Source organism: Parasteatoda tepidariorum, chromosome X1 (genome assembly GCF_043381705.1).
Source record: "Parasteatoda tepidariorum isolate YZ-2023 chromosome X1, CAS_Ptep_4.0, whole genome shotgun sequence".
NCBI classification, from domain to species: Eukaryota; Metazoa; Arthropoda; class Arachnida; order Araneae; family Theridiidae; genus Parasteatoda; species Parasteatoda tepidariorum.
Genome location: NC_092214.1, coordinates 33,143,450 through 33,167,684, shown reverse-complemented (window position 1 = coordinate 33,167,684; position 24,235 = coordinate 33,143,450). Strand labels below are relative to the sequence as shown.

Below are 24,235 nucleotides of genomic sequence, written 5' to 3'. Positions count from 1 at the left end.
CCAAAGGATCTTGAAGATAATTTGTTGACAGACTTTCCCTGGCTGACAGTTCAGTTTTTACCTCCGAATACGACTTCGCTGATTCAGCCGATGGATCAGGAGGTTATTGCGGCTTTCAAGAAATTGTACACTCGCGCGCTGTTTCGACGGTGTTTTGAATCATGCCAATTCTCCTCAACAATGACTTTAAAAAAGTTTTGGAAAGAAAAATTTGACATTCTAGAAGCTAATCGTATCATTCAAAAGGCGTGGTCAGAAGTCACACAGCGACCGTTGATTTCTGCTTGGCGGAAGCTGTGTCCATAATTCGTTCAAGGAGACGAAGGTGATCAGGGAGACACCCCTGAAATTATGGATGAAATTTTGACAACTGCTAGAGATCTGGAATTGGAGGTGAACGAGGATGACATAGAAGAGCTCATAATGGGACATAAAGATGAACTAACGACAGAAGAACTCCACGAAATTTTGAATGAAGAACACCAAGAAACACAGCAAAATGTGTCTCCTTCTGAACAAGAGGAAGACGAAAGAGGACCAATTCCAACATCTGCCATTAAAGATCTTTTGAAAAAGTGGGAGGATGTCAGAGCAATGGTCTTAGAATGGCACCCAAACCCAGCTGATGTCAGTAGGATTGGGGACCTTTACAACGACAATGCTATTAATTACTTCCGGAAAATCCTGAAAAAGAGAGAAAAGCAATCGACATTGGACATGTTCTTCAACGCCCCATAAGCAAAAAATGAAAAGGACTGATTAATATGCAAGACTATATCTATGTATTATTTTTTTAAAAACTTGCTAAGAAATTATAAATTTTTAAAATTTTAATTTTTAGGGTCTCCAGAACGAATTAATCGATTTCACTTAGAAGTCTATGGTGAATCGATGATCGGTTAATCAACAATTCGGATAGCGAACTTAGTCTTGGAACGGATTATGTTCGTTAACCAATCTCCCACTGTAAATACACAATTTCAATTTTATTCTTTAAAAATTTTAAGGCCAAAAATAGTTCATGTTACCCTGTCTAAAATAGTTATCTTCTAAGCATTTAAATTATGTTTCTATTAAAATGGCACAAAATTATTATTAAAATAAAGAATTGTTTATTTTTTTACATGAGTAATATGCTGTTTCATATTCATAGGGTTGAAGGGAAAATCTAATCAAACGTTTGAAACTCTGAATCTAACGCGCACAAAAAGATGAAAACATGTGTACATTTTTTCTTTGGTAATTTTGTAGAACCTAACTTTTGAAACCGCTAAGAAAATGTTTCAGATTTCTTGTTTTTAAAAAAATGAAGAAAAAAAACACATTTATATTATTAATTTTTTGGGAAAAAAATGCTGTTAAAAACTGAAAAGAAAAAAAAATTAAATATTTGTGGAAAGATGAGGGAGCATCTATGGAAAGGTTTTCAATGCGTGACCTTGAGCAGGAAGTTTAGTCGAAGTGAAACAATCTCTACTTTTTGAATATTTATATGTGATAAACTACTGAACTGTTTTAGAAAAATATCTTTCTCACCTGTTGCTTGAAGTTCTCAAGGAAAAAATTTTCTTTCAAGTTCCAACGAAGTTTTTCTATTGAGAGTTTTACACAGTTTGTCATAATTTATTTTGCTGGGCACAAAATAAATTGTTACTCCTTCTCTAAAAGATAAAGGAAGCCAAAATCATTCCTGCCTCTTCCACAGGCGAGGTGGCATTTCCTTCTTATTGTTGGGTTATCAGTCAGAATGTGTTTTGGGAGGGTTCTTATTATTTATTTTGGTTTCTGTCATTTTTAAAATTCTTAACAATAGTTATTTCAAACACCTGAAGAAAGACCACACCATGACTAAAGGAAATGTATTTTTTACAATCATTGTGTCAGTAGAACTTGTATAGATGTGTCTTATAACAATTGATGATTTAAAAATTTCATATGGGCATGGAAATCATGAAATACTTCCCAGTGAAATAACTCAGGGGATACTTTTTTTGAACAAAACCTTTCCTACTTCTAAAAAAATTAAAATTAGTAAGAAATTAAGAAGAATATTCCTTTTTGTGTTAGAAAAAAAAGAGAATAAGGAATGTATAAAGAAAACCAATCAATCCAAAATTGCACTGATAACTAATATTATTTAGTATTACATATTTTGTATTTATTATTTTATAAAATTAGCTAATATTTCAAAACAAAATTTCAAAATTGAATAATATCTTTATTCTTTCAATATGGGGCTCAAATATAAGGTAAGTAGAATCATGGCAAATTTTTTATTGCTTAATATTTTTGCTGTAAAAGAGATAAACAATGGAGTTTTTTTTTATTTTTTGAACTTATTTCAAACATATTCTTTAATATTTTCAGCGTCTTTATAATTATTTTTTATATTTCTAATAAGATTTCTATAAAATATTCTTGTAAAATCTTAATGAATTTCTATTTAATATACGCGTGTAACATTTATGTTTTCAAAACAGAAATGAAGGCAAAATGTTCTTAGAAAATTTTTAATTAAAGAATATTTATATTTTAATTTTGTTTGAATGTTATTGACGCTACTCTAAGGGGGGGTAGGAAACTAGCAAGTAAAATGAATAAAAAATGTTTCACAAAACAAAATCTACATTTGCTATTTCTTTAACAAATTAAAATACCTACAAAAACGTGTAAGAGATACAACGTTCATCATTTAAAATTTTAATAATTTGCTTTTCAAAATTATAAAAACTAATTAGTGTGTTTAAGATTTTAGGATAAGAATAAAACTTCAAATAATGCTTTATTTATTCGAAAAAATTGAAGGAGATTTGTTTATAAAAGTTTATTAACAATCTTTCAGATGCAATAAAATGCACATTTTATAATGCACATTTTATTAAAATATTTTATATATTTTTCTTTTATTCTCTTTTAAAAAATTAAAAGAGATTTGTTTATAATAGGCTATTAACAATCTTTCAGATGCAATAAAATGCATATTTTGTATTAAATTAGCAAAATATTTAAATCATTTTTAAATGAATGTTTTCTTTGCATTAGAAGAAACATCACTTTATTAAGTAAAATTAATTAAAAGCTATTATTTAATTTTTTCTCATAATGTGTTAAACATCACAAATAAAAAATGCCAAAGTATGCATAACTATGCCAAAATGTCTATGATAACGATGTTCATAACAACCCTACTACTTTTGCCTCCTAGAAAAGTGACACACAAATTAATGTTTCCTATTCATAGCTGGTTAAAGTTGGTACCACCCACTGACTAAGTGGGGGAAAATTTCTGCAAAAATGCTCTGTAACAAGAGGAGAATTTTTTCACCTGACTAGCCGCAACCAAAAGGTTAAGAGATTTTTGGATAACAAATTATTTTATAGATGTAATATGTTAAGCAAATAGTTTTAATATACTTTTTTCAGAATTTATACATAGAAATTGTTATTTTATTTCACAGTAAAACGACAAGAATGTTAATGTTTCCTTTATTGAAATGTGATGTCCTCAATTGAAATGTGACAACGATTTAATTAACCCTATAATTGAAATCTGTTTGGACGTAGCATTTAATTGCTTGAAAACTGTTTGAATAATTAAATATATTAAAACAATTAGAAATTAAACTTATTCTTTTATTTTGTTAAGTGTGGCGGAAAAAATGAGGAAAGGTAGTGAAAACCATCATACTTAGTATTCAGTTCATACATTTAATCATATAACTTTAGTTATTTAAGCAAAAAATAAATTAAATAAAGAGTAATATACAAATTCTATTGAAATATGTCCTTAAGTATTCACTAAAACATATCTAGAATATATTTTTGGATCAATGAATAAAATATATATTTTCCAAAAATTTTGAATAGGGAAGAGACTTTAACTTGTTCGAAATAATTGACTCATAACTGCTTGATTTTGATTCCAGGGGAGAGGGGTCATTCCATTGTTTCATTCGACTTTTTAAATTTCACTTGTAGATGGTATTGTTAAACATCCTAAAAAATGTTTTTCAGATCAGCAGCTAAAAAATAAGTTAAAAAAATAAAAATAAATAAATGAAAACGTACTGCTTTGAATATTTTAAAAAATTTGATGAATTATATATTATGTTTTGCATGTTATTATTATGCTTATTATTATGTTATGTTTAGTATGTATTTTTTTAGCAGCAGCTAAAAAATAAATGAAACAAAATAAAATTAAAAAGAATAAATGAAAACATACTGCTTTAAATTTTTTAGAAAGTTTGATGAATTATATATTTTGTTTTTTTTTTTCAAACTAAGAGCCATAACCATTATCTTACATAAAACTAATTTTATTACTGCATTAAATATTTTAATTTAATATACTGTGTCATTTACTGAATAATCCCCAAAAACTAAAGCTGGAAGATAAAAATTTCATTATCTTCAAAAAATAAGAAAATGTAAATAAAAGGAGACATCTTTTGAGCACTCAAAAATTCATGTCACTAGTCATTAACGTCTATCATGCCCTGAGAATGGCAATGTATGAAGTAAATATTTAGCTCACTCAAAAGACTAAAGGAACATGGTAGATAAGTACCTTTTCAAGAATACAATAAATCTTTTGTTACACATTCTTTGCTTCTTGGGGATAAATTTAATCCCGATAATGCCAAAATTCTAACCACTCCTGCCATATCTGCTCATCTTGATACCCAGGTATCTTGTTTTGTTCATATGAATGCCAATTCTCTTGTTGAAGATATTAGTTTCCCACCATGGAACGTGGAAATGCATTTTGCCCTTATTTGCCTTTCCAGGCTATTGAAGTTTTTCTAGTTTTGTTTTTATTTTTAATTTTTTATTTTCTATTTCCCTTTTGGGGTACTGCGGTTCTTTCAGTTTTATTTTCTACTTTTATTTATGTTTTCTCATTGCAACTTTACATTTTTGTTTTATATATCACTTTTTTCTTCATTCATATCATGCGAGTCTTAAGAATGGGCGTTTTATTTCCTTCCAATTTTTTGAAGCCCATTCAAGTTTTTACCATCAAGTATAATGGATCTTTCTTGATCATTATTTTGATCAGAGTCTTATTATAACTAATTTATAAATCAATTCAAATTTTATTTTTAAAGGAGATAAAAATGAAAGCAATCTTTGTTTTTTGGGGTGGTAATCAACTAAAAGCAAATCTGTTGCCTAGAAACTTCAAGATATTTTTCTTTTAAACTATTTAAAAAAGAAAAAAAATTCTGACCCAAGGTAACAAGGAATAGCTTCAGTTTTTATTTCATTCTTTTTATTCTCTCAGCTTGGTTGATTAGCTACAGAGTACTTCTCTCTTGTCGATTATGTGACTAGAGTTTAGTTATATTAAATTTCTAATCCTGCTATGGTGTTAGTTCTTGTCATCTTTTTGGATAGATTCCAAATATTTAAGACTTCCTAGTGCCCTAAATTTTAATCTAATTTTTTCATAATTTTGTCCCTTATTTTGACGGTCAGAGATCAAAATATGTAAAAAAAAAAATTATGTCTATTTAGAGAAAGTACGTTTTTATGTCTGATTCTGCAACTTAATTAATAGCTGGCACTAATTAATTAGCATATTAGAAGAAACCATTAAGAGTGACACTTAATACATAAAAATCCGATCATTAGAATGAAAGTTATTCAGGGTGATATTTTTTTTTTTTTTTTGCTCATTGTACAGTGCACAAAAAAAATTCAACAAACCACCCTGAATAACTTTTGATGTAATGGTCAGATCTTGACATCCTGGAATTTAATCTTATTAGTTCGAGGGAGTGACCTCAAATATGCTAATTAATTAGCATGGGCATTATAGTCTAATAGTTCCTGCATAACTGAATTTTATAAAAGTTGTATTTTTAAATTTTGATTTATCAGGAACTATTTGACCAATTTTGCTCAAATGTTATAATTTGCCATGCAAAATTGCATTCTTTGAACTGATGTCAAAACTTTTGTACCTTACAATTCAAAAAATCTTATTACTATTATTAAATAAAATTGAAGAAGAATTGAAAAATTTAAAATTAAAAAATTTAAAAATCAAAAAGTCAAAAGTTTGAAAAAATTATATTTTTTACATACCGAATCCTTTGAATTTATGATATTTCAAATTAATAAAAACATTTAGTGTAGCTAAGAAATGTTAATGTAGAGTCCACAATAATGAGATACTACTGTATAATTTTTTCTTAAAAAATATTGCACCTCAGTGAACGTCTTTAAAACTGATAATGGTTTTACACATCAACAATAGAAAACATTCAAATATACTTTTTTTCCCACTGATTTCTTAGAAGGAAATTAAATTCTTGCGTTATTCTGTCTATTTTTCTATCTTCATAGTGAAAAATTTCATACCTGTATTGCGACTCTAAAAAAAGGAAGAAATCTTAAATGACTACATTTAAAATTTTTGAAGGCTATGTGAATTATCATTATTAGTTCATTAAAGTGAGCTACATGTGACTTATTAAATATATAATTCTTAGTTATCAAATTTTTATAGGATCATTTTATGGAGGTTATTCCTAATCAAGAGTATTTACTATTAACTGCTGATGAAGTTAAGAAATTATTGGCTAGTGATATGCTGAATGTTCCTAGTGAAGAAGAAGCATTTCAGTCTCTTATGATGTGGGTGGATTATGATTTACCAAACCGAAGGAAGGATCTACCAAGTCTCTTAGAAACTATTAAACTTCCTCTTTTATCTCCGCAGGTAATCAATGTAGTTTTCATTAAAATTTAAAATACATGGTTGATAAAATTGTACAACTTAATTTGTGACAAACAGTCCTATATCAAATAAATATAGCTAAATTATGTTGTTTGCACATTTAAGAAGGTACACCACTCTATATATTCTTACATCTTAGAACATTTTTCTGAAATGAAAATGATTAAGTGCATTTGTAAACTTTAGATGATGTAAATCTCTAAACAGCTTTTTTAAGGTTTGCTGACTCAATAATTTTTTAAATTTATATTCTATATGGTTAAAAATATGATGCTGTGTGAATATTAGTAGTGTAGTTCTTATTAAATAAAAGACTTTTTGAGCTAAAAACTTTTTATTATGTAAATGATAAACTCTTATTTAACAGCCTTTTCATTCAGTTTACCATAATTTTTTTTTAAATGTTATAATTTTTTTAAGGTATACATTTTTTTAAAGTATCTAGTCTGTTGTTGAAATTTTTTTTCTTCTGAATTTGGATTTTTTAATCATTTATTTTGTGTATAGATAGAATCATATTGAAAAATGTTAGAATAAATATAGCTTATTTATAAAAAGAACTCCTCTCGCCACAAAGTCTAAGGCTGTCTGCTGCTATAAGAAACGGTGCATTTCAGTGAGGGGAGTTTCTCTCTCCTTTGATTCCCTTTCTCTTGCTAACCTGAACCTCGACTATAGTCACAGTCACTGCTCCAGATGAATGGTATGGGGAGTTCTTTCCTTAGACAGACTATATAATTGTATGTGATAGGTAAATTTTGTAATATATTTATTTATTGTTCTGCCATGATAATAGCAAGGCAAGAAGTTTCATTTATGAACAAATTGTTACTTAGTTTTTTCCCAGTGTTTCTTTGTGTGTTCGTTCATCTTGTAGTCTATATCTACCACTACAAATATACAATTCCAATTCCCTAGTATTCAAGACATGTTAACTCAATCCTTGGTTGGGGTACCTTTTCATAGATGAAGGTTGACATTGTCGATAGCTTCTATCCTCACAATGTTTTGTAGGTTTCTTCATGTAGAAACTAGCATAATTTTAAAACATGAATTATACTACCTCTAATTTATGTATTTTTTTAATTTTCTATGAAGCACAGTACTTATCAACATAATTAAATAACTTTGGATCTAATATCACCTAACCAAGAGACAAACGAACCAAGTTCCAAATATTGATCTAAAGGTGGTTGCTTTAATGAAAGGAAGAATTGGGAATAATTATGTTTACTCTGCTATATATGAAATGTAAGTTATTTCATTACTTAAATAAAAGATGTTCAAATCACACAGATAAGAAAAGATGACAATGGTCAAATTTAATGTGTGTTAAAAAAGGCCTATTGTATTTTGTTTTGTTAGGATTAAAAATATTCATGAAGTGTTTTTAGCATTTTGTTTAAGACATAGCTTTACTAATTTTGATCGCTTTTTTATCTCTAAGTCTGTTGAAAAAGGATTATCCATAAGTGTATCTTCTTTAAAGATATTCTTTTTATAGTTTCTTGCAGATCATATCGAAACTAATCCTCTATTTAGAGAAAATTCAACTTGTTACAATTTATTTGTCGAAGCTATGAAATACCATCTTCTACCAGAAAGACGATCTTTGTTGCATTCTCCTCGTACAAGGCCGCGGAAATCAACAGTTGGCTCTTTATTTATGATAGGTGGCATGGATGGAGGAAAAGGTGAATCTGTATTGCATTTTTTTATGCTATTTTGTTCTTTTTTGTCTACATTTTCAAAATTTTTTTCTTAGCTTTTATTGTTCACAAAGAGCTGTTAGTAATAAGAGCCAAATTCACATTTTTCCTTTATTAACATATAAGGGGTTAATATAGAAAACTTTGCTTGTTGCCATTCATAAAAAAAGGGGAAGGATACTCTCCAATGCTTTTTTTTTATTTTGTATAAGAGAAATAAACATTCATTATAAAATGAAAAATATTGCTCAAGCTCTTGCCCATCCACGTTTAACAAGAGAATATTGGTTTTATTACTTAAGTTTTTCAAATAGTGCTTTTTTTTTCTTTTTTTCAAGAAGTTTTTGACAATTTATTTAGTAATTGTGTTTATTATAAAAATTGAAATATTGTAATTTTAAAACACATTAACTCTCCAAGCGTTGAGCCCCAAGGAAAAATGATACTTAAATTTTCCTGCTATGCACTATATTTTCATACAATCCCATGGAGGAACTGGTTTTTTGATGCAGGAAACCTGTGCCTGAAAGTGTGGAAAAAGCCAAAACTAACACTCAGAGGGTTAAACTGTTTCACTCTAAAATTTTCATCCCTTTACGCAGTTGATTTATTAGGCAGTGTTTGAAACATTGCATTTATAAAAATGTTTTCTTAAGAAGTATTCAAAAATATTCTTTCGTATTTGCTTATCAAGAAGTATTCTTTTGTGTTTACTTATTTTGAAGGATTAAGCAATGTGACAGTCTCATGAATTCATGAATTATTATAGCACAAACTTTTTGCTTTACCTTTTTTTAAGCATACATATTTTTTTATCAGGATGAGATTTTATAAAGAACTATCCGATTTGCTACTCCAATGAAATATGAAGTTTTTTCTTTATCTTTGTATTATGTAAATAATTATATATCCATCTCACCCTGTCTCTGTGTATGTATCTCACAATATTATTAATGGACATATTTTTTATATTAATTTCAAAATATCAATGAAAATTAGGTTTTTATGAGGAAAAAAAGACATGTATTTCTTGTTATTGTTATAATGCTTAAAATAAGAAACCTAAGTATGTGCCTCAACTTTAGTGTGGGCTATGTTTATACATGTCAAAGTCCATCTAAGAATTTCTTTCTATTAATTATTAATTTCTAATATTAATTCATTTTTTAAGAATTGAATTTTAATTTTCATACTAGTTTTTTACAAATGTTTCCATTTAGTGACAGATTATTTGATTCTACTAAATGAAGAAATATCTTTTTTATTTTTTAAATTCTTTTCTGAACCATTCTTATTTATTATTTTTTAAATGTGTTATGTATATTCCAGGCTCTTGCCGAATTGAAAAGTATGATTTAAGAAGTAATACTTGGTGCGACTATGGCACTATGACAGCAAGAAGACTGCAGTTTGGTGCAGCAATGATAGACAATAAACTTTATATTGTTGGTGGACGTGATGGTTTAAAAACATTAAATGTTGTTGAGTGTTATGATTTTGCTTTGAAAAGATGGATATCTATGCCATCTATGTCAACTCATCGACATGGACTTGGTAACTAAAATTACTTTAATAACGAAAGATTTTTTGCTAAAAGGATTTTTTTTTCTGTTACCTGTATTATTAGTGATTTTTTTACGAAATCATGAATAATGCTATTTTCCTTGTTATTAAAGTATTTGTTATAGAAAATATATGTCTTATTTTAAACTATAGTCTAAAAATATTTAACCTGTCTAGAAATATTTATGCTTTTTTTATTTGACTCAAGTACTTAGATGACTTCAATATTATAAGTGCTTATTCTTTGTTAACATATTAGAAGAAAATTCTGTGTTTTTATACAATATATTTTGAAAACTAAATTTACAAGCTTTGTAAGCATTGATAATATGATTCAGGTGTTTTATACAAGCACCATTACTCAAAAAAACTAATGAGTTTTCTTCTGAAAATTAGTCAACTCTTAAATTAAATCTATATACCAGGGAGCTTTGCTCTCTTCTTCTTGCCAATTGCTACTTAATAATATTTTTGTGTGCTTTGCAAACAAAATTCAATGCATTAAACAAACAAGACAAAGTTTAATATTCTTCATATCCACTTTCATTATTTCAATTAGATTTATAAAAATAGTACTGTAAGCTGTGATAACAAATTCCGTTGAATGCTATTGCATCAATAAAGATTGGAATCTATTTTGTTGGCTGGGGAGTAGAAATAATTAGAATTATTTAGAGTTTTAGTAGTAGATTAATTTCTACTTCCAAAGCATGCTTAGCTGTGCTAGATTCAGTTTATTGTGATTCTGATAGGAGGCCGGTTGATGCTTATGGTGCTTCTTCCTCCCCTATTGATTTCAATTAAGGTTTTAGAAATACTACAATAAACTTTCCCTAAATTAGACAAAAAGTAAGAAATAAAAAATTTCAGTTTAGAAAAAAACAATTTGTTTGATAATCTAATCTATCGTAATATCTTACTTTAAAATTATCTGAATAACTCCTCAATCCTTAATGATATTATGCAATTCCTTTTTCATTTACATTATATTGATAATTAAATCCAAAAATTTATTTTAGGACTAAAAAAACTTAACATCTATTTCAAAGGATAAAAAAGGTTCTTTACATAAAACTCTAAGCAAAATTTTAACACCTATGATTTATTTATCCTTGTTATTATTATGTTACTCTTTTTAGGTGTTGGTGTTTTGGGAGGTCCTATGTATGCTGTTGGAGGACATGATGGCTGGACCTATTTGAGTGCCGTGGAAAGATGGGACGCTAGTACTCGACAATGGAGCTATGTTGCTCCTTTGAACACACAGCGAAGTACTGCTGGTGTTGCTGTCTTAAACGATAGGTAATTACTTCTTTCCCAAATAACATATACTTATTGACAGTCACAGAAACATATTTATCTCTATTGATAAATCATCAATTTACTGCTGAAAATTTATAATATCAATTTCCATAATTAATGCTAATAATTATGGTTTCATTAAAAATGGACAGCCATATTTATATGTATCCCTTTTTTTTTGTTAAGTAATTTTCTTTTCTTGAATTATATTTAAGAGAGAATTATTTTATATTCCTTTTTGGAGCTTTCGTATTGTTTGTGGTCACTCTAATCGATAGCTCAAGGTTTATTTCGTAAATAAGAAGAACACTGGTCTTCAATGGACTGTATATCTCTTTATTTTTCAAGACACACGGACTACGTCCGCCATTTATGAAGTTCTCAAGGTATATATAAATCTTTCACAAAAAAAGGGTGGCGCGGCAGTCGCACATGCGCGAACACGTATAATTTAATTTTTTCAGCAAAGACACTCTTATCTTTGAATTATTGAAACTTTCTGAAAAGTAGATCATATAATTTTAAAAGTAATATATATTTAAAAGAAGAAAAGTTTCAAAAATTAAATGTCTTTTATTTTGACTTAATTTGTTTCTAACTCATCTACTTTCCATACAACCTCTGTACTTGACTAAGACTGCCTTCATCATATCATTGTCTTCCCTTTCAATGACTTCCTTCTGTTTCTTCATAGAAAAATTTTACAGATTTAGACTATATTTTTAAGATATTCTGCTCTTCAAGACAAACACTGTTCTGTAAAAAAAAAATTCTTTTTAGCAAATTTGTACTAGCCTGCTAGAAGGAAATTTAGTCACTAGACTTTTACTAGGTGTACGAGATTTTATTTTACAACCGTCTTTGAACAGCCGACCCAATTCTGAGTTTATGACCATCTATGTTCAACTCTGTAGCCTTGTAATTTTGAACTCAATCCAGAAGACAAAGAAACTGCTGGATCAAGTATTGAGCCAGACTAGTCTTCATGGAGGACTTTTTGGTGAAATTAGCCTGCATTTGCGGTACATGGAGAGAAAAACAACTAAAACTTCCCATGGTTAGTCCCACTTCAATGGGATTCTGACCCATTTACTACAGAGGATATTTTATGTCAGTTCTGTTGTTAGCTCGAGTCAAGAGCAGAATTCCCATCAACCCACCACCATTGGGATTTGAACCTTGGCCACCTCATTCGGAGATAAATGTTCTATCCACTGAGCTCTATCTCCTCTAAATTAAAAAAAGAACATAATTTTTTAACAAGGATAAAAGAACATTTAAAAGAACATAAATAAGAAGTATGCACACCAAAATTTTTTTCTGAATGCATATGCTCAAATTCTTTCAAATAGCAAACATACACTAATCATTTCATTGGTATATACAATTTATTATATAACAATAAAAAAAAGCTAAAAGAGAGCCAATGCCTACTGTGCCCATCTCAGTATTCTTGACCTTGGGCTCTAGGGTGCAAGAGCAGATGTTTCGGTTAGGTGGTCAGCCGATCGCGAAACCCCCAGTGTTTAGTTCCCAAACTTGCTTGGTACTCATTTATTGACCCACTACAGGGATGAAAGGCTGAGTCCTGGGTTCGATCCTCGGGCCAGGCAAGGTTGACTCAGCCTTTCATCCCTTCAGTGGGTTGATAAATGAGTACCAAGCAAGCTTGGGAACTAAACACTGGGGGTTCGCCTGACCACCCGACCGAAACATCTGCTCCTGCATCCCAGAGCCCAAGGTCAAGAAAACAGATGGGCACAGTAGGCTTTGGCCCTCTATGGGCTGTCGCACCACTGAGTTTAGTTTATACCCACTTTTTTTAGACGGAAATTTATTGCCTAACAGTTGAAATATCAACTTAGCAATATTTTTCATGCTTCAAAATTTACTCCATTTTTTCTAGTATGGGGAGACAGATAGCTGGTAACAAAAAATGCTGTGATTTTCAACCTTAAAATTATATTTTAAGAAATGAGAATTTTTTTTTTTTTGTCTCTCTTTTGCCTTTTTATTATGATACAGCATTTTTTAAAGAGTGTTTCTAATGAACATTATTTTTGATCACCTCTTAAGCTACTTGAAAAGGGATTAAATTTTCTTTCAAAAATTGAAGCACATCTTTTTTCTTTCTTCTTTTTTACATCTGGTATATTTTGAGTCCTTAAAACTAAAGTTTCAGAGGCAGAACAATAATTTAACAGCTGTTAGAAATAATAATTAGTTGAAGTGAATTGAATCAATAACTGTTCTACCTAAATATTATGGCAATAGATGTTAGATTTTTACATAACTGGCTTACAATTTGTATATTCATGAATTATGTAAAAATTTAAACAATGTAAAGAACTTATTTTCTGACAATATAAATGTATCAATTCTTTTTTTATTATAAAATCTATTTTTATGTAAAATTGTCTTAGATGAAAAAATGATTAAATTTATATTATAAAATTTTTCCATTCTTATTAATTTTTCAATATCATATTTTAAACTAATTTTTAGGACTTGGGACACACCACAATAATCAAATATATACTTTTAAAACAATAACAACATTTTGGAAGAAAAATAATATGCTATGACTATAAATTTTTAAAAATGTTTCATTAGTTATCTATTACATAGCAAAAAATAATTACATAATTAAAAAGTATGTTTAATAACTTAATAAAGTTTAATATCTTAATGATATAATTGAAAATATTGTTACTATATAGTAGACTTAAATATCTAATCAGATCTTTCAAAAAAAAAAAAATTTTAAATCGGTTAATACATGATACATTATTTTTGAGAGAGGTAAAATTACTTTTTATTTTATTCTTAACAGTATTGAAAATCTAAAAAAAGTCTTATGTTTTTCTTTCAATTTTCAGAAAAGAAATAATTTTTTTATAATCCAGAATTTAACATTATTTGCCTTAAAACGTTTTAAGGTTTCTGCCAATTTAATATTTATTGGTATTATGTGTTGCGTTTATGTGAGATATTTCAGTAATTCTGTTGAAAACATTGGTATATCCAAAAATAATATTAAATGTTATTAATGTATGCATAGGTTGTATGCTGTAGGTGGCAGAGATGGTAGTTCTTGTCTACGATCTGTTGAATGCTTTGATCCACATCGAAATAAATGGACTTTTTGTGCACCTATGTCTATCAGACGAGGTGGTGCTGGAGTGGGTGTTATAAACAACTATCTGTTTGCTTTAGGTGGTCATGATGCTCCTATTTTAAATCCAGGTGTTTCAAGATTTGAATGTGTTGAAAGGTAATTTAAAGGACAAAAGTTATGTTTAAAAAATTTATTTATTGAAATTGTTGTTCATTTGTATATTTTATCCAGCAATATTAATTATTTTAGAAAGGTTGTTTAAAAATTGAAATATAAATAGTTAAGTTTTTATTGTTTTTTATATAATAATTCCTTCCTCTATTCTCTTATGAAAAAATTTTATCATTTATTTCATTTCAGAAATATATGTTTCATATTTTTGATTAATACTATTTTTTTCAATGTTTCAGCCAATTAAAATTTTTGCTCATTTCAAAAATACATAATCTTCTTTTATGAAAATTGGAGCATAAATATGTAAAAATTCTAATTACAGGGTGGCTTGTAATTTTTTTTGTAACCATAGTTTATGTGCTTGTACATAATGATGAAAAGTTGTTTTTCTTGGAATTTAAAAAAATTCTTTTGATTAAGTACAATAACACTTAGATTTTTCAATAAAATTTAGGTATGATCCCAGAACTGACACGTGGACATTAGTGGCTCCAATGAAAATAGGACGTGATGCCATTGGTGTTGGTGTTCTTGGTGATCGTTTAATAGCAGTTGGAGGCTATGATGGACAATCATATTTGAAAATAGTTGAAGCTTATGATCCACAAACGAATGAATGGGAAGAAGTAATGTATTTGAAATATTAAGCTTATTATATTTTTATATATTCCTATGATTCATAATTTCTCTTACTTTAAATTTCTATAATTATACTGCATACCTTTTTGTTGAGAAACATTGCTAATAATTTTTCTGTCTTATTTCTAACAAGTTGTATGCAGAAATAATTAGGAAAAAGCTGGGTATTTTATGAGTTGCAGTTTAAGATATCTGTAATTTCTCCCTTTCCAAAGGTGAGATTGAGCTATGATCTTAAACTTTTATAGAGAAAAGTTTGCTATCTAGACTAGTGAGGAATTCTTTCTTATGCAATTTTTACTTTGTATCCAATGTGGCCAAACTCAAGTTGCCTAGCAGTAAATTGATCTTAAATTAAATACATGCTTTCCACAAGCATCACTGGTTGCTATTAGTAATTGAGTGGGTGACCACTTTGATCAGCCTGCGTAAGGACTGAGGGTGCACAATATCAATAGTATCACTGTAAAGTGTTCTAGTTCAGGTGCAGGTCGGATCATCCTCAGAGTTGTTTTCCAAACTGTCACCAATAGCCCATTGTGCAGCTCTAGTGCAACATAAATAAAGTACCTACCTACCTACCAAACTCAAGTTGATAAGACTAATAATTCAGAAGTTACAAGGATTTTGTAAGTTTAATTTTTCGACTAGTTCTTATTTACACATCTGACATTGTATTGACATTTCCTATGTATTTTATATGATGAGACCAAATTGTTTAAACTAATAATTTTGAAGTTAAGACAATTTTTTTGCATAAATAAGTCTAAATCATAAATTTTACTTTTTAATAGTTTAGAAGTTAAAAGAATTTTGTTTGTTAACTATTAGTTGATATGAAAAAATGGTTGTTCCAATGCTATGTATCATGTAAAAATTATTCGATCTTACTTAAATAATTAATATAATTTTCTCTTGGTTATACTGAGGTGAGCAAATTTATATATAAAAAATGAAATAAATTATAAGAAGGCCAAAATTTAAGCTTAGTTTCCTGACTAAAATGTTAGTATCATTTTTATTTTCCAAAGCATAACATTTAAGACTCAAGAATTAAAATCTGAAAAATAAGGTATATTTATTCACAGGAAATACTTTTTATGTTTGATTTTGTAATTTAATTTAGTATTGTAATATTTCTTCAGACCTGAATTCTACTATTTTTTATAATTAAATCAAAATTTTAAGTGCAAGAATTTCTCTTTACCAGCATAATTTTTCTTAGGGGCACCAATCAGATTAGAGCACTGTACGAGATTCATTTTTCTTTGAAACAAATTATCTTATGTATGACCAGGTTTCACGATAACTTTTTCCAAAAATTTAAGCTCAGTTTAAGCAATGTACTAAAGTGCAATTGTTTAAGGATAGATTTTTACATTATTCTTATTTATTTTTTTTTTTTGCAATTTGTCATACCTGAATTATAATTAGTATTTAAAGCAGAAAGCAATGAGACTTCTCCTTTGCTCTCTATTTCATATTAAATGATTAGTTAATGTCAGAAACAATTAAAAGAAGAAATACAGATTTCTGAAAAATGACATACCCTGAGTAAAAATAAAAACTTAAGGGTTAAAAAACATCTTTGTATATTTTGTATCAATACATGGATTACATTTTATAAAATAGTAAAAAATATTCCATAAATAAAAGACCTGGGTGCATATTAAAGCTTTCCAACAGTGTCAATATTTACTTGTTCAGATGTCATCTCTGTCCTTGATACCATCTATGCAAATGAGTCCTCTCGTTGGTATGAAGATGTTTGAAAAGAAGAGTCAGGTGATATTCGAGTTGTCTGCAATTGGTCAAAATTGCTTGGCATTCCTACTATAGCCATTAAACGATAGAGCCCTAAAAATGGGGCTAGGGGCTTAGCCATGGTTGGGTGATGTGTATGTAAATTTCTTGCCGCTTACACCACAGATGAACATTTAGAAGTTTGAAATTAATTGACTCAAGTAAACTCTAGCTCTAAGAAACTGGAGAACATTAAAACTAGAGTACTAATAAAAGTACAATTAGAAAGAAAATGTATATAGATATATATTTTACAAGACCTTATTGCAACTGAAATTTTCCTGAAAAAGTATCAGTCTTTATAAATTTATTTGTTTTACTGTTGTTAAAACTTTTCTTAATGAAGACTTATATGGATAATATAAATGTATGTGACACAAAAATAAGTATGTTGATGATTCAGACTCTTATGAGTCTCAGGGAATCTATGAAGGAATTTCAATACATTTTGTTGTAGATGGTTACCACTCTCTTTAGAATCCTGGAAAAACCAGGAGTTCTGAGAAGAATTTGCAATTCCCTTTGTTAAGTTCTTGAAATACAAGCAATGGGCAGTTTTGTATGTGGGTGATTCTCCAAAAACTCAACACTATAATGCTCTAACAAAATATCACAAAATTGGCTTGAGATAAAAAGTTACTTTTAAGACATAATTTTTTCCTATGTATTTCCATGCATTTAAAAAAGATTATTCATTTAAAATTTCTTAAAAAATATATTGAAATTATCTATATGTCACTCTTCTAGCCTGTCCTAAATTCTTATTATTTAATTTATTAAAAATGTTTACACCGACATTCAAACATTTAAAGTATATTAATTAGCTGTATACTTTAAGGTGTAAAATAATATAGTTTTTTAAAACTGTTTAATCTTTTAACTCACCATATTGTATCATTTAAAATTTGTCCTAAGATTTTCATGTCACTTTCGTGACACAAGAAATTTTTCTTTAATTTAAAGGAAAGAGAGAAAATTTTTAGTCTTGCTCATAGGAACCCTGTATATTCTCACCATTCTATTGGGTTGATAAAGTGCTTTAAAGATCAGATTCACCTGTCATTCTTATAATAGATTTGAAACTCTGAATTAAGGCATACAACATTTTCTGCTATCACTCTCATGCACAGCATGTCTATTATACGAGAAAACATTCTTTAAAAACTAATACATGTTATGTGTAATAGTGTAATGATTCTAGTTGAAGAACTTTCTTAAACCTAAATCTGTCTTTAGAACTTTGTAGCAGAAATAATATTTAAAACAAAATGTATTTCTATTGTCCTGGAATTTTCTAAGCCAACATTGATAAAAGGAGATTCCTTTATTTTTCTCATGTTAAGTGCCTTATAAAGAATGAGTATAGTTTTTTCGAATTCAGTTATAAGCACATTCAGTTTTAAGTATTCGGGATTTGAAATCGTTAAGATTTTGGAGAATCACCTAGCTATGATCACATAAAAATTCACTGCTTGTGATGTTTCTCTCTATTCTTACACATTACAATTGTTGGCTAACTTAAAAAACTTATCTAGTGGTATTATCAACGATTCCTTGTTATTATTGCTATTTTAATAATTTTTACTTTCTATGAAACAAGGATTTTTTGTATTAAAATAATCATAAGTCAATTCACATTTATCCTGTGATAGTTAATGATTTTTATTTATTTTTTGTAGTTTTAAAATTAATAGACATAGTCCTTTAAAGCACGAAAAAGTAATGAATATTTATCGAACAAAATTTTTTCTGCCAAATTAATGAAAGTTCCTTTTTGTGTAAGTGTATAATTTTTTTTTTTTTAAATGCTCTAATTTAAATCTTTCTGATAAATTTTTTTTTCAATTTTACTCTGGGAATTTAGTTTCATCTCTCTGGAGAGTGGAAGGAAATTTGTTGTTTTCAGGTGCTTTAAAAAATTAAAGAGAACTTTGTATTGCATTAACAGTTAAACAGCCTCTTTTCTAATAGTTTCAAGATATTTTAGAAAGTTCTCGGATATATTTTTTAAAATTTTATGAAAGATCCATTAATACTCATGGATGACAACCTAATAAAGAAAATTGCTAGCACACACACAAAGTTTTGTTCCTCTATAATAGAACACGGAGAAAAATTATTCCAACAAAGTAAATTTCGCTTCTTCATGAATTGTTATATCAGCAACTTCACATTGTTTATAAACCTCAGTGGACAGGGGAATTTTTTTTTTAAAAAAAGAATGTGCTTTAATATAGAATTTTCTAATTGATAAATAAAATTGCCAATAAGTAGTATTCATCGATCAAAAAACTTTCAAAATCAAAAATAATTTTTTTGTAGCATGTTTAGCAGCTAGATCAGGGGCTTGCAACTTACACGAGGCTGGGGGCCACAATTAAAAACAAATGGCGGGCCGCAACTTTTTCAAAATTTTATATAGGACTCTTTTATGTTTGAAGGAACACTAAATATTACTGTCTGATTTTTACCAAGTTGTACAAAACAAAAGTATTGAATTACAAATTAAAATAAGAAGCAGATTTTTAAAAACATTTAATTGCATATTAAAAAATTCGGGTTACAATAACTTTAATGTGCACCCATGTATTAAACAATTAATGTGCAACAGATATCTAATTGTTAAGTTATAAAACTTTAAAAAGGTTGGTATTAAAACTTACATAGTAGCACACAAAATTGAGGTTTGTCTGCTGCAACCACATGAGAATAGATATTTACAAATGTGTGTGTAAATATTTTCGTCCAAAATGAGTGGTTTCAAAAAGTTAAATCGGAGAATTTCTGATACAATACAAAAAAATAAAATAGATAAAAGCAACATATACGACTATTTCTGTATTTGAGTAATTATTTTCTTGGATACAAAACCTGAGAAATAATTTTTTTTGCACCATTAGTTCGATAAATTTCACGGAAACGAAGAAATTTGGTTTTTATTAACGAGAAAAGTATTTTAATCCCATATAGATTTTTCACGAAAATTGTCTGCAAAAAAATTACAACTAATATATTTTAGTTTGCGGGCCGCCAGTTGGAAACCACTGAGCTAGATGGATTAAGTGGCAAGTACAGCTAGCTATGAATGATAGCATTAAGATTCATTTTCTTGATAAATGATCCCACTCCTGCTGTCTAAGCCTCACTGAAACATTTTCAATGCAACAGGCAATATAATGTTTACATGGAACACTAATTTTTCCATAATACACTTTCAATGCGTAAAGAAATATTTTCACCTGTATCATCCTTGTCCAACTTTGGGAGGGAGAAAAAGGTCTTAATTTCCCCACTAGTATCATCAAAGAATGTTACTACAAGAGGAAAAAGTTTGTCACTAGATGAATTGCGGCCGTCTGTTGCTAAAGTAAGTTTTAGCTAATCTTTTGCATCTTTCTGTGCTTTTTCTTCTAACATATTTAAATTTAACGGTAATAGCCAAATATGGGGACATGAGCTAACAATGGACCTCCTTGGTCCATAACAGATAACAGCAAATCATGTTGAATTAAAAAATTCACAAAAAGAGTCTTTACTCAAATTGCATTTTAGCTTTCTTTTGTAGTACCCAAAAACATGTCTTTAACGCTTTTACTGGAGATGGAGGCAGCTCCATTCGTTTGATGGAGTAATTCTTCCACATGCCTTAAATAGTCATTTCGACTTCCATGTACAAACGAAAAATTGCATAAGTAAATATTATAATATACTTGATGTGATGACTTAGTGAAACAAGTAAATACCAGCCATTCTACTGAATATTCTTTCCAAAACATCTGTAACTGTTTTTTAGAAGACGTGATCCAAACTCTGATCGGCAACTAGCATCAGGCAAACAAAAGAGTGCACTCTGTATGCTTAAGATAAACTATTCTTGGAGGAAGAAAAAAACATTTCTTACACTGGCCGCAGCTATGGAGGTGACATCACTCAACCAGTTCTAGATGTACAGGTTAAGTGAAGTCATGCAACGGCTAGAACACTGAGTGTGAAAACATGGTTTACCATTGGGAGAAGAAAGCGAACAGAAATCTCAGATGTGGTGACGTCATCGGTAGAAATGGGTGAAAATTAGCTGTTGGGGTTTTTATTTTTCAGTAAAATTGATATCTTTGCAGAGTTCTCGGAGTACAATGGAATTTCCTGAAATTCTGGGGTATCTACCGGCTGTGTTATTTGTTTCACTTTTTGTAGAGAATTTTTATTTAATCTTTTATTATATAGAAAATTAAGAGAAATATCTTTTTTTCTAGATTAAAGAGCTTGAAGATGGACGTGCTGGAATGTGTGTTGTTGTTGTGAAAAATCTACATGTGAGCGAATAGCATAAAGTCCAAAGGATTTTTTAAATTTCTTGTGATAACTTTGAAATTTTATAAATTTTTTACATTTAAGATATCGTTACAAAATGCAAAAGTATTTATTTATTGTAATGTGCAATTGTATAACTATACAAAGTTGTTCATAACAAATGATGAAAAATTTCCAGTTAACAAAATCATCATTGATATGAGCTAGGAAACTATATATTCTGTGTTTAAGTCCTTTTCATATTTATATTGCTCACAAGTAATCAAAAATATTTCAGAGCCTTATGTGAGCAATGTGTACGAACTTATATTTATAGAAATAAGCAAACTGCCATACTTTTAATTGTCAGTTTGCTTTTGTGGGCTTTCAATATTGATTCTGCATGGATTGAATTTAGAACTTTAAAATTTAATTACATATTAATAAATTTTGTATAAATCTTAATCCTAATGTTGTAATTGTTAAGTCAATAGGATTAAAATTTATAAATGTATGGATTCCCCATTTTACAGTCTTTGTTTAGTTCTTAAATTAGTGACGCAAAATGAGAAATCAAACTAATTTATATGAATCAAAGTAAATAAAAATCAACCATTTTATTTTATAAAATAATTAGTTTCAGTAATACTAAAAAATATTTTTCTTTATGTTTATGGCATATTTGAATATATGGTATGCAACTAAATTAACTACACAAAATTTTCATATTGAATTTTGCATGTGTTGAATAAATGTTTTGTGTCTGAGCATTGCATTAATCATTACAGCAAAGATTTAAGTAGCATGGTATTAGAGTTTTCTTTTTTTTTATTTGCAATTAAGTGTAAGCAAGTTTTCTAAATTTAAATATACGAACAATCATGTATTCGTGTGTGAGCTTATATGTAATATGTATTTTTAATCTATTATCATAAGTTGATTAGTATCTTATTTTCTTCCAATAATATATGTGATAACTGTCATGAATTTCTTTGCTTCTAGTGGTATTTAGTATTATCCCCTCAGTTAGCTATTACCTAACAAGGCAACACCTGGAAAACTATATTATGTAATTTTACTTATGTGGTCTGAATGTGCACGAAGCTGAAATCTGTACAAGACTTATGTTACAATACTTGGGTAATGTTTCATTAGTAGAATATATGGCCCTAAATTAATTGAATGTTTTCTTTATAATATTGTTGTTCATCGTTTGCTATTTGTTATGTTATAACTTATGGGTTAAAAAAAGCTCCCAGATTGGCCAGTAAAAAAAATTTTAAAAAATCTATTCACATTTTGCAAAATGAAATGTCTTTTTAGAAACTTATATATTTAATTAAAAAGCCTCTCAATATTTTAATGCATTTATAAAACAATCAAAATCTTCAATTGCTATGATTATTCTGCTAAATTTCTGTCCCTGGAGGCATATCTGTAAAACAATTGAAATTGTAAGGGCCAGATCTGGAGAATAGAATAGGTGAGATAGTATTTAAAACCCGACTCGTGAAGTTTTGCAATTGTAGTAATTAATTTGCAGTAAGGTGCGTAATTCTATGAAACCAAAATTTCTTCTTCACAATGTAAGGTAGGTTCATCCTATTTCCATTCAATACTAATTTGTATTATTCCCTATTGATGTTCTTTCTGATAGTCTGCGCATATGATACCACCAAAAAAAACTTGTTTACTGGATGTAACTTCATTGTTGAAAAATATCTGAAACTTTATTATAGTATTTCAAATGATATTTTGTTGAAAAACACTATGAAACGTTTAAATATAAAAGTAGAGTTAGTATTTCAATTCAACTTTCTTAACTTTGGTAATTTAATGAAGTAATAAAATTAAGAGACATTTTAAAGTTTGGAAATCAGACCATATTTTTAGATGAAACATATAGTGAAACTAGAAATATTATTACTGGAGAAATAAAAAATATCGAGATTGTTAAACTATTTTATTGAATTTTTAAGTTGTTATTTTCTAGAATTCAGTTTAAAAATTTAATTTATTAAAATTTAACTTTAAGAACTAAAATGGATTTGTTTCTGCTTAAATTCATGATGCAATGAAGTGAATAAATTGTAAGAAATAGTAATCAATTTCAGTATTACAATCTGAGGTTATAAATTTTTTTATCAATCATTTACTTCCTACACAAAGGTATATTGGCACTATGAATAAATATTGAGAGAAATATTTTAATCTTTCACTTTGTTTGGTGTTTAATGTTTTTTAGATTAGATAGATAAGTACTATCAAACTATTTAATTAAAGGAAATCAATTTTATGAACCGTTTCTGTGAAAATTTGAAATTAACTGTTTTATGTTATAATTTTAAAAATTTAGGGAATTATCTAATGGAATTTAAAGCTCAGAATAATTTTCAATACTCTGTGCTTAGCTGCATTGTTTTTGTCGCTGGAAAACTAATAAAAAAATCTGTAGCTCTTTTGTTTAAAAATAATTTAACTTTATCTACATTTACAGTTTCCAATAAAGATGTATTCAAAATTTTTTGTTGCTAAACTGATTATTATATTCAAAGTGGCATATATTTTTCAAAGTTTTGTGAGGAAAATAATGACAAGGTATATTAACACAATATTTAACTTATAAAAGATAGATAATTCAAGTGGCACAAATAGTGCAAGAATCTAAAATATTAAATGCATTAACAATTTTATAGGATTAAGTCTTGTTATTACAACTATTTATGTAATATTTTTCAAGGATTCTATTAAGCGTGTCTACTTATCGCCAGTATGCTTACCGCAGAGGATTTAATTTGGCTTTTTAATTCATAGTCGCTAATTGACCATGTTCAGAACTACCAATTGTTACTGTGCAGTTTTGCGCAGTACCAATTGTAATAAATATGC

At 28.4% G+C, this 24,235-nt stretch overlaps 1 protein-coding gene across 2 annotated transcripts in view; it reads left to right on the top strand.

Annotated features, from left to right (window-relative positions):
* LOC107445923 (kelch-like protein 5) overlaps positions 1-23,870 on the top strand; it is a 43,167-nt gene extending 19,297 nt beyond the window's left edge. Inside the window, exons 5-11 of one of the 2 annotated variants that reach the window (XM_043050408.2) lie at positions 6,518-6,730; positions 8,253-8,442; positions 9,787-10,011; positions 11,160-11,322; positions 14,384-14,596; positions 15,069-15,240; positions 21,310-23,870. In XM_043050408.2, the coding sequence (XP_042906342.1) occupies positions 6,518-6,730; positions 8,253-8,442; positions 9,787-10,011; positions 11,160-11,322; positions 14,384-14,596; positions 15,069-15,240; positions 21,310-21,381 (1,248 nt within the window). In that variant the 3' untranslated portion in view covers positions 21,382-23,870. Of the gene's footprint in view, positions 1-6,517; positions 6,731-8,252; positions 8,443-9,786; positions 10,012-11,159; positions 11,323-14,383; positions 14,597-15,068; positions 15,241-16,960; positions 18,549-21,309 lie in introns of those variants that run through there. The other variant, XM_071187969.1, reaches the window with a different exon arrangement.
* The last annotated feature ends 365 nt before the right edge of the window (positions 23,871-24,235 follow it).